The 11722-nt window shown below is 53.8% G+C and overlaps 1 protein-coding gene across 1 annotated transcript in view; it reads left to right on the forward strand.

Moving 5' to 3' along the window:
* Nucleotides 1–11722, forward strand: part of Hmcn2 (hemicentin 2) — a 146952-nt gene that overhangs the window by 36497 nt on the left and 98733 nt on the right. The window contains exons 11-18 of the mRNA XM_021194900.2: nt 1232–1504; nt 2351–2492; nt 2810–2937; nt 3240–3353; nt 4883–5032; nt 9535–9723; nt 10447–10542; nt 10828–10955. Of these exons, the coding sequence (XP_021050559.1) occupies nt 1232–1504; nt 2351–2492; nt 2810–2937; nt 3240–3353; nt 4883–5032; nt 9535–9723; nt 10447–10542; nt 10828–10955 (1220 nt within the window). The remainder of the gene's footprint in view (nt 1–1231; nt 1505–2350; nt 2493–2809; nt 2938–3239; nt 3354–4882; nt 5033–9534; nt 9724–10446; nt 10543–10827; nt 10956–11722) is intronic.

The raw sequence follows: 11722 nt of genomic DNA on the forward strand, positions 1-11722 counted from the left end.
CTCTCTCTCTCTCTCTCTCTCTCTCTCTCTCTCTCTCTTGTGGAGTGATACTACAGGTGATCTCAACAACCTGATTTCACCATCTGCCAGCAAGTCAGTCTGTGCCCCTCAGCATGGGGAGAGTCATTTTTATAAATGCTGAGCAGGAAGGGGGCAGGATCAAGAACTGGTCTGCCACGTGCTGATATCTATACACCCTGGCCTTTTCTCACTGCTGCTGAACTACATTAAACTAAGTTATAATTACCTTGACATTTCAATAGAGATCCCTGAAAACAGGGGATCACCCTGCAAAACTGAGGTCCCCTGGTTAATGGCTGCAATTGTAATTCAAGCACCAGGAAACTGAGGTATTAGGGTTGTTGCAAGTTTGAGGTCAGCCTGGGCTATAATGACTTCCAGGTCCATCAGGATTACAAAGGGAGACCTAGTCTCGATGTCTGGAAACACACACACACACACACACACACACACACACACACACACACACACCACAAAGTATGACTATTCAGTACTGCTTCATTTTATCTACAATCCAGTTTCTCTGTTTGTCCCCAAATGTCACTTCTAAGCACTTTCAACAGCCTTGTGTTTTTCTTTCTTTTTGTATTTGAGACAGAGTCTCACTAGGTAGCTATACTGAACTGGCAGTGTGACCCAGGCTGGTCTTAAATGCACAGCAATCCCGACTCTGTGTCCAAAGCATGGGCATCACGGACCAGTGCTCCCATGCACGCTGAGATGTTTGCATCTCTTGCAGGCGCATGTGGCCTGCTGGCCCTGCTCTTCTGCCAGGTGCTCTCCGATCTTGTCGGTTGGACGGCTTGTGTCCCTGGAAGAGCAGACTTAGCAATATCTCCTTTGTGGCCTTAGGTCTGTCTCGAGCTTCTTGTTGGAGGTCATCCTGTTGTAGGACAAAGATGTTTCCAGCAAGTTTCTCCCTCTCCTGGCTGAGATGTTTGGCTGGGAGTGTGTGAGGATCTGAGTCGATCTTGTTGAACGTGTGTTGGCTGTGGCTTGGGAACACATCCATGCTGTGGAGAGCTCCAGAGCTTGATAGCACCCTAGGGAGAATGTGATGGGGGACACGCAACCTCCCCGGGGGGCCAGGCATCTCCGAATGAAGAACACATGCAGACCAAGTGCTCTGCTGGCTGACGTGTCCTGAGTCACAGGGGACAGCTGTTCCCACCCCAGCTCCTCAATCCCTCCTACACAACTGTCCCTGCAGACCCTCCACCACAGCTGGTCCCTGGCCCCAATGTGACCATGTCCCCAGGGGAGACTGCCATCCTGTCATGCCAAGTCCTAGGTGAAACTCCTTACAACTTGACGTGGGTCCGGGACTGGCGAGCCTTACCAGCCACAGCAGGTCGGATCTCCCAGCTGCGTGACCTGTCTCTGGAAATCCGCAGCATCCTTCCCACTGACGGTGGGCAGTACCAGTGTGTGGCCAGCAACCCAAATGGGGTCACAAGGGCAACTACCTGGCTCCTGGTGCGAGGTGAGGCTCTCACTCTTCCTGTTCCCTAGCACAACGTTCCACCCAATGTTCCCTGGGGACCCCATAAGCCATTTCCTCTGTTCAGCCTTGCAGCCTTTAGAGATGGAGGTTCTGTCCCCTGGCTAAGTGATGATCGCTATTGGAGGCTCTTCATACCAGGGCTGGGGTAGTATGAGAGCTCAGAGTATGATGCTCATGCTCTGATGTGCCTGATGCAGATGAGGGGGCACTGGCTGGATGATGGTAGAGAGAAGGCCAACCATGTAGGAGTTTCCGGACTGGGTGTGGTTTCCGTCTCCCTAAGTCTCCCCTCCCTGGGATGCCAGTCTCAAGTGTAAAAACCCAGCAACGCATCCACTGTCCTTTATTGAGCCAGCAATTACTTCTGGTGCTGTGAGTGTGTTGAAAGACCCTACCTGGGCTCTACAGGACAGGGATTGATTAGCTATGTCTTCCTTGGCATGGAACCTTTGCCTTTTTAGGGGATTTGGTTGGCAGCTCGACTTGAGCCTCACTGGGTCTGTGGACTGAGAGTACCTAATTAAACAAACCTAATTTGGGGGTTGGTTTTAGGACAGGTGAACAGGATGGGGTTCACTTCAAGATCACAGAGATGTAACTGTCCCAGTCCTGGCACCTGCTGAGTGCCCAAAGCCTCCAGGGGTGCCCAGCTCAAAGCAACCCAGTGTACCAGGCTCAGTCTCCCCACCTCCAGGGATGCCACCTGGGGACTCTGGCTCTGGAAACCTGTGTTTCCTCTCCTCTGCCTCCCCTATTGTGATTGAGGGTCAGGCAGGGCCATCGTGGGGGAACCACACTGGTCAGACAGGGTTTTCTCATCCACAGAGGCCCCTCAAGTCAGCATCAATGCAAGGTCCCAGCGCTTCGCCCAGGGTGTGGAGGTGAGGGTCAGCTGCTCAGCCTCTGGGTACCCCACACCCCATATCTCCTGGAGCCGTGACGGCCTCGCCTTGCCAGAGGACAGCAGGTGAGTGGGCGGGATGGGAGCTCTGGGCTGGCAGTCACTAGACAGAGTACTGGGAGGGTGTCTCAGCTGGCATCTTCTCAAAGATGGTGTGACGCGTGCCCGACTTCCACCAGGATCAGCTGAGCATGGCATGATCAGAGCGGTCAGGCACTCAGGTCTCAAAGAAGAGCCCCATGAATTAAAACGACAAATTCCTTAGCCCACCTGTCCCAGAGAAACCTGCCAGCGTCTGAATGTCACTTGCTAGTACATTAATTGGTTATTAATGACGACTATGGGGCCACCATATGTCACATATTTTTCTGGCATGACTCCAGAATCCACTTGGATGCCCAGGGCACACTCATCATTCAGGGACTAGCCCCAGAGGATGCTGGGAACTACAGCTGCCAGGCCACTAATGAAGTTGGCACAGATGAGGAGACAGTAACCCTCTACTACACAGGTACTTGGGCCATAGCATCTCAGGGCCTCCCTCCTGCTCAAGGGCACTGAGTACCTGTGGGTATAGTTGTGAGTTATGGGTGTAGTTCCTGATGTAAGACATAGGTTGGTATTCTGGTGGGGAGACACACATCACCCATGCAAGGGATTGGTATTCCAGGTAGTGGGGCCAGGGGGAATAAACATGGATTCCAGGGGTGTGTAGGGCAGATGGAGTGGAGAAAGAAATCTCTCCCCACTGAAGCTATGGAAGGTCTGGCCTCAGAGTAGCCAGCCCCATGTTTTCTCCTCTGTCCCACACAGATCCACCATCCGTGTCTGCTGTCAATGCCGTGGTTCTCACAGCTGTAGGGGAAGAGGCTGTGCTGTCGTGTGCAGCGTCTGGGGTCCCCCCACCCCGGGTCATCTGGTATCGAGGTGAGTTTGATGGGGAGAAACCCAGGGAATACCCATCATGGCCCTGGACCTACACTTTTCCAAAAGGTCCCTGGCAGGCAGGGACTCCCAACAGGGAAGGGGTTGGGGGTTGTTACAGAAGGGCCATCTGGTTCCAGCAACCATACCTCAGCAGCCTGATAGCCCACTAGCATCCAGCCAGACCTGGATCCGTGTTCTCTCCCCTAAGAGGACCCTGGGCCTCAGCTTCCTTATCTGGAGTGAGTTGTGTGAGAATTAAGTATGGGTGTGTTTAGAGCAAGCTTGGGCTAATACCCAGCTGAGCTTAACTGGTGGATGGGACTGCTTCCCACGCCTGGCAGAGCGTAGTGCCATGGTGCCCCCAGAGGTTTCTCACATCTGGTTCCACCCAGTGTCTCCTGTCTGGTGTCTCATCAGAGCCTGGCAGGCCCAGAGACAGGCAGGCTGGTGGCCTTGGTCCTGTGTTCTGCCAAGGGTATTTTGCTTAGGTTCTCTGGCTAGTGGGAGGCAGGAACTTCGAGATCCCTGGCTCAGGGTTGGTGACCCTCATGTTCTGGCCAAAGCCTCCTTACCCTGCCCCAGACCCAGCCATCAGAGAAGGTTTTGGGGTGGCACATTTTTCAGCCTTAGGAGGGAAGGGATTTGACATCTGCTGTGACATGGTGTGTGGGGCAGCATGAGGACAGTGTAGAGAGGAGGCAGGTCCCCAGAGACATAACGTACTTAGCAGTCCATCGGCATGAGGTCCCAGAGCCATTCACAGGAATGGTGCAGTGAGTGTGTGCATGAGTACACATGTGCAAGCATGTTTGTGAGTGCATGAGTGCATGCCTGCATGTGTGTGCATTTGAATGTGTGTCTCTGAGTGTGCATGTGTGTGTGTGCATATGAGTGTGTGTGCCTCTGAATGTGCTTGTATGTGTGTGCATGCATGTGTGTATTCATGCGTGTGCATATGTGTGTGTGTGCTATGTTGTATTTAAAGGAACAGTTGCAGTGGGGAGAACAGGGAGAATGAGGAATCCTACAGGCAGGTGATTTGGTCTCTGCTCAGCACGAAAGTGCTTCATGCCCAGATCTGAGCAGGTATGGCTATGGACTTGTAAATTAATCAAAGAGTGTCGAGATGGGGGAGAGAACACGGGCCTCGGGTGCCTAGGAGAGATGTCAAGGAGGCAGGCATGGGTCAGGTGTCTTCTATCAGGCACCACCCACCTTTTCCTGTGCCCTAAAAGAAGATCCTGACCTCTGTAGGACCTGGGGGTGAGACGGTAAGGAGATCTGGATGTGGAGACCTTGAGGGAAGAGCCTGCCATGTCAGAGTCTGGGTGAATCCCAGCCCTGGCCGACAGAGGGGCTTAGGCGAGACTCAGACCCTGACGTGCAGTAAGACTAAAACCACCTCCACCAAACCTCCTGTGTGACCCGAAGGAGCCTTGGGTCAGGGAGCCTGAGGTCTTAGCTCCAAGGCAACCAAGGTCCAAGCCTTTTTTTTTTTTTTTTTTTTTTTTTCCCCATCTTTGGTTTAGGAGGTCTGGAAGTGATTCTGGCTCCTGGAGGCTCCAGGTCGGGGACACTGCGGATCCCTGAAGCTCAGGAGAGAGACGCTGGCCTCTATACCTGCAAGGCTGTGAATGAGCTGGGTGATGCCTCTGCTGAAATACAGCTGGTGGTGGGAAGTGAGTGTTCCCCCCGCCCCACCCACCTGTCACTCCACACACACACCCAGCCCCTTGTCCCACCTTTAGCGAGGAAGCAAATATCTGTAGCATAGAATGCTTTGGACACCCACAGGGAGCTGGCACAGGTGTTAGCCCTTGCTAAGTAACACAGCTTTGTGGCTGTGGCTAAGAATCATAGCTTTGCCTTTAGAAAAGATCATCTATCCCAGGCTGGTGTGGAATTCCTCGAGGAAAGTCTGGTGGAAATCGGAGACAATGAGAGCTACCACCTGTTATGGGCCCTGTAAGAGGTTTTAGAAAGGACTGTCACCACCACGTCTGGCCTTTAGTGGGGTTAAAGTAAACAAAGAGCCATCTTAGTCCAATAATAAAATGAGAGTCGCGTCTGCAGTATCTGCCAGTTCTGAGCGTGTCCTAGGTGTACACCCCTAAAATCATCACAACACTTGGAGGTGAGGGTCATCAATAACCTTGGCAGAAGGGGAAATGAGACACAAAGAAGGCACGTGGCTTGCCCAAGGACACACCGCCAGGCTTGACAGAGTTGAAAGCTAACCGTGACTCTGAGCCACTGACCCTGGTGTTCAGGGTCAGCACTGGACAGTAGCCAACATCCTTCTTTTCTCTGAGCTCCAAGCTCCTCCTTGACCGAATGCCTCTGAGGTACGTGTGCATGAGATAAGCGAGGCTCGAGACATGAGGCACTGTCATTGTCTTAGCTGGAAGGTTCTAGAAGGCTATCTGTGACATTGCTGTGGTCATTAGCCTTGGCTCCACATCTGATTGCCTTTGGGGTCCAGGTTGAGGGCCCCCATTGCTTTAACAGTCTGCTCTTAACATCGGAGCCATCTCCCCAGCTCAGAGGGAGGCAATGGGCATCCGGGAGCCAGGGCAGGGCAGGGCAGGGCAGGGGTGAAGAATATCAGGCAGCTGTGGGTCCTGGGCAAGTGAGCCTGGCAGTGAAGGCGGGAAAGCAAATTTCCTGCCCATCTGGGCAGCAGCTGTGGCCTTCCTGGCCAAGCTGGCAGATGCTGGGAACAGGTGGGTGTTATGCCGACTTCCTGCTATGGCTCTGGGAATGGGCTTCTTGTAGCATGTAGGACCCAGGAAGGAGGGCAGCCTGTCTGTCTTGCCAGCCAGAGCCTGCCGTGGTAGAATAGCCAGCGAGCTGACACTTTTCTTCTCTGTGGCTTGAGTGAAGGAACCCAGAGCTTGGTGCTAGACAAGTGCCCTGTCTCTGAGCCACACCCCTGGAAGGCACATTTGAATCACCTTCTGGGCCTGGCTCTTGTCAATCAAGAGCATCCTGGACCACTTGTTTGGCTGACTGGCTTGCCCCCGAGAGTCCCACTTTCCCCTCTGTGCGCTCAGATGATTATAATGGAGCCCTGCTATGGGGGTCCTTGACAGACCAAATCCAGACTATGTGCTTGATGTATGCTCCATGGACAACTAAATCAACACACTTGGGTGGCTCTCTCCTGTGTCCACATCTAGCAGGCTGACAAGAGTTCTAGACGTGAGTGACTTTCTAAACATCTACTGTGACAGCATCCATCCCCCACATTCTGTGTCCCGAGCTAAGCTACTCACACCATTGTTTTAAGTTTGAGCCTAGATCTCATGTGGTCCAGGCTGACCTCAGACTCACCATGTAGCTGAGGATGGACCGTCAGTTTCTGTTGCTACTAGTCAGGTCCAGGTTGGAGATCTCTCCAGGTTCTTGGCTTCTTCTTCAAGGAATTGAACTCTATGATCACACAGATTTGCAGAAACGTTAAGGCACCTTCATCGAGGGCAAAGCAATAGGAAAGATTGGAATATACTGCAAGAGAGTTAAAGTGAGGGGGTTAGGGGCCCCATGATCATTTGAGTCTTCCCTTCATGGGGTTCAAGAAAAGGAACTTGTCTACTAAGAGAGTGAGTGTCGTTCTGTTTTGATTGACAGTTTTCTACTGCGTGTGTCCCTTCCCACAACACATCTGATTTTAGTCCAGTTAGGCATAGGCCTAAGATGGTGAATAGGGTACTTTTAAACGTTTACCCGAGGGCGCGGTTTTGCTTTACTGAGCATGCTCCCAGAAGCAGTCCAGGTTGAACTGGACCTCTTTCACCCCATATCCAGACACAGCTGTGTTTGGATAGAAGCTGTTGATGATGGTTGTGAAGGGAGGAGACGCTTCATCCATCCTCCAGAGAGGGATGCACACGTAGACTGGTGTAGGGATGCTGGGGGTGAGTGCATAGTGCATGCAGGTAGGGGAGCCAGGCTGCCATGTGCATCATTTAAAATATATTTATTTATCTCTGTGTTATTTTGCATGTACATGGGTACTTTTGACTGCATGTATGTGTGAGTGCCCTGGATATGCCTGGTGCCATGCAGGCCAGAGAGGGGATCAGAGCCCTGGAGTTGGGGTGACAGGAGTTGGGGTGACAGATAGTTGTAAGCTGCCATATCGGTGTTGGGAATTGAACCCGGGCCCTTTAGTATGGCAACCAGTGCCCTTAACTGCTGAGCCGTTTCAGCAGCTTCCCAAGTACATTATTAGAAAGGAGGGTGTGCATAGCCAAGCTAAGTGGGGTTCCAGGTTGCTTCACTATTCTGTGCGCTTGCCCGCCTCGCCCCGACCCCTCTGCTCCAGTACAGGCTCAAAGTCAAGGTAGAGAGAACCATTCCCAGGGAAATTAGGCAGAGATGAAGTCATCCCAGGGCCCAGCCTGGACTGCCACAGAGGGTCGTGGGAGCCAGTGTGGCCGTGGGGCCTGGAGACAGAGAACACTGAGAACACTGGCCAATCCCCAAGAAAGGCCCTGGCTGAGCACATGGCCCCATCCTGACCCCCACATTTGTCTCAGCCACCATTTGTCCAATGAGGGATCCAGCTAGGGAACCTTCTGTTGTAACACATCGCTGGGTTCTGGGATCTCACCTTAATTAGGGAGCTCTGGGTTAGGACAGGAAGGGATGGGTACCCAAGCCATCCAGTGGCAGTTTCCTGTGTGGGGCCTCTGGCAGAGCATCTCTGTGACTGACTCCTGCAAGAAAGCAGAAGAGGTGGCTGCTGCTTAGACAACCACTGTGGAGTCCTTGGGCAGCACCTAGCAGGTCACAAGGGATAGGTAGGAGCCTGGGCCTCAGAACCTGCCAGACCTGGGCTCTGAGCCCAGCTCTACCAAAGACCTTGGGTGGCTCCCTCCCTTAAACTCTCCGACCCTCTACTTCCTCACATGTGACTAGGGAATTTGTGACGCCCCCTGTTGAACTTTGGGAACTGTTTCTAGTGTTTCTGAAAGCATTTTCTCCTGGCAATTGCTTAGACAGTGTCCACTGTAGCCATTGCCCTCACGGTACAGAGTTGGGGTGAGCTATCCCTCAACAGGTCTGGAGCAAGCTAGGGAAAGTCAGGAGTCAAAAGCAGAGCTGAGGAGGCTCCAGATGGGAGGCCTGCCTGGACGAGGCCATAGTGAACACTGCAGGGCACGTTCAGGGGGCTCAGGCCAGGGGCTGTGCCATGGAGGGGGGGACACACCCTTGATCTCTGAAGACCAGGGCCCTGAGCTAGTTTCTGTACTTCCATGGCCACAGACCCAGTAAAGAAGGGCCCCATGTAAAGCTGGCTCACACACAGTCTCTTGTCTTGTGGTGATTTTCCGAGCTTCGTCAGCGTCTCCCTTTAACTTTCCAAAATCCCGAGGCCAGGAAAGGAGTTCAATGTTATCTGAAGATGGCTGGCAGTTTCCGGAGAGACGGGAGAAGAAAGGAGAGGCCACATTCCCATGGCTCTAGATTCACCCTGCTAATAAAAGCCAGGACCTCCTGGGTGAATGGCTTAGGGACAGGAACCCATGGACCAGGAGAGTGCCAGGGCTGCAGGGGTGGGGGAGGAGTGGGGAGGGGAGGACTGTCTACACTGGGGCTCAGATCCGGGTCTCCTGGGGACAGGAGCTGGAATGTCTGTTCTGGGGAAAGTAGCCCTGATTCTCCTTCCCCTCCCAGCAAAGGCAACAATGTACTTACAGGAAAAGCCAGAACTTCACCAGCTTCCTGGGAAAATGGAGTCTGGAGTGTCTGGGGTACCTGGAGCAAGAACTAGGGAAATCTCCACCCCTTGTTCTCTGTTCAGGTTTTGTGGCTTGCCTGACAGGCCCACCCTCATGTGTGCCTGTGGCTCTTGGGGTACTTGTCAATACATAGTCACCAGCCGGCATCCTGCTCTTGACCATCAGATATAAGGTCGTGTGTGATGGGAATTTTCACGTGCTTGTTCCAAATAGCTCCTGGTACAAGAACAGGAACAACACAGAGAACAAGGAGCAGTGGAGGGCAGCATTTTAGGGTGGCTTACAAGAGACAGGGCCGTGGGAATGGCAGACGTGGGCTTCAGGTTAAGCATGTCAGAGCCTTGACGGAGCCTCTAGAGATGACACAAAGCAAAGGGACCATCCCCTGGGTCCCAGCTCCCTGAGGGTCCCCACAGACTGATCATTTCCCACAGATGCACCCAGGCTGACGGATCCTCCCCAGGACGTCACTGTGGAGCTGGGCAAGAGTGTCTTCCTCACCTGCCGGGCCACCGGCCGCCCACCCCCAATTGTCACTTGGCGGCGTGGAGATGGCCAGGCCCTGGAGCCTGGGAGGGGGAGCAGAACTGGACAACGGGATTCAGGAGTCTTGGTCTTTGAAAGTAAGAGAAGGGAGCTGGGGTGGCCTGGGCTGGGAGACAGGGCTGAGGAGGGTGGGACCCCAGTCCCAGCACCTGCTGCATTAGTTTTCTATTGGTGTGACACAGCACTGTGGCCAAGGTGACTGAGAGAAGGAAGGCTCGATTTGTGGCTCACCGTTCCAGAGGTCAGAGTCTAGCACCGTCACAGCAGGGAGCTTGGCAGCGGACAGGCATGCATGGCGCCAGAGTAGCCGCTGAGAGTTCTACATCTTGGTCCACAAATAGGAAACAGACAGAGGCACACTGGGGATGGTGCAAGTTAGCAACACACCTCCTCCAACAAGGCCACACCTCCTAATCCTTCCTAAAATGTTCCACTGACCGGGGCTCAAGCATTCAACCATACCGGGCTATGAAGACCTTTGTCATTTAACTGACCATGGATAGGTTGATGCTGGCCCACAAGGGCTGGTGGCTCTGGCCAAGTCATTCCATTATAAGAAGGGTCACCATCCTGATGATGCTAAAGGCCGTGGACTGGCCAGCTGCTCCTTATGGTTGTGTAGGTAGCACATACGAGCAGCTCAGCCACATAGCCAGCCCTGTCCCATTCCACAGATAAGCAAGGTGAGGCCTAGCAGCATCCTCCTCCGTCTCCTCTGATACCCTGGTCCTCCCTTGCATGTGTACTTACACTGTTAGAGTCTGTGGGTTCCCAACAGCCAGCTTCTCTCATCTCCTCAGGAGTCTCCCTGGAAGACCAAGCCCCGTATGTGTGCGAAGCTCGCAATGTGTTTGGGAAGGCCCAGGCTGAGGCCCAACTGGTGGTCACTGGACATGGTCTGTGGGTGAATCTGGAAGCTGTGGGAAGTGGGAGGCAGGTGCTCCAGCCAGGCTGTGGGTGCTCCAGCCAGGCTGTGGGTGCCCCAGGGTTCTCCTTGTATCCACCACATTGGACCAATGTATCTCCACATCTGAATCCCTACTTCTTGGGCTATACCCTGGGGAACACCCAACTCCCAAGGCTCTCAAATCTCAATGCAGTCATGGGCTTCTTGGGAAAACCCGTGGGGTGGGTCTGGGTCCCTCAAACCTGTGTGACTGGCCATTCTCCTTTCCCCACAGCACCTCCACAGATCGCCAACAGTGCTTCCGTCGTACGTGTCCTGGAGGGACAGCCCGTGTCCCTGACCTGTGTCATCCTGGCAGGGAGGCCCCTCCCTGAGAGACGCTGGCTCAAGGCTGGCAGGCCTGTGAGTTCTAGGCTTCCCTGGCAGCTATGGGCAGAGGACAAGAGGGGACTGTCACAGCCACACCTTAGCCCTGGCCTTGAAGCTACTCCATTTTGGGATGTTCCCTTCCTCCTCACTCTCTGTTCTGGTTTGTCCCAGAATCACCTGTATCCTGAATTGCTGGCATTTGTGCTACCATATCCCTGCTGACTGCCCAGTGGGAGGGTCTGGGGAGAGAGGGTGGAGGGGAGGGTCTGAGCTGAGGAAAGAGGCTTGGCCACCCTGCTGTGATGTTTCCAGGAAGAGCCTGTGCCCTGTGTGGTTCAGCTCATAGCAGCACATGCAGGGGCCATTTCTTCACTCCATGGCACAGGGCTGTCTACACCATCACCCTGTGCCCTGTGCATTTTCTGACTTCCCTGGGCCATTACCCTGGAGGCCTCTGTGCCCTTGAGACCATAAAGGATTCCCCTCCGTTCCTGTTCAGCTAAAGCACCAGCTGCCCGGCAAGCGCACGCCTCAGCCTCAGGGACAGCGGAGCTTGCTTTCTGCTCTCAGGCAGCAGGAACAGCCCTGACAGAGCCACCTGCCACCTGCTGCAGGCTCAAGCATGTCTAAGCATCTTACCACACTACCTCCTCATCCCCCACCCCATCCTCATCTCCCACCTCACCTCCTCATCCCCCCACCCCACCTCCTTATCTCCCACCCTACCTCCTCATCTCCCACTTCAACTCCTCATCTCCCACCCCACATCCTCATCTCATCACCCCATCCTCATCTCCCAT

Source organism: Mus pahari, chromosome 3, assembly GCF_900095145.1.
Source record: "Mus pahari chromosome 3, PAHARI_EIJ_v1.1, whole genome shotgun sequence".
Classification (NCBI taxonomy): Eukaryota; Metazoa; Chordata; class Mammalia; order Rodentia; family Muridae; genus Mus; species Mus pahari.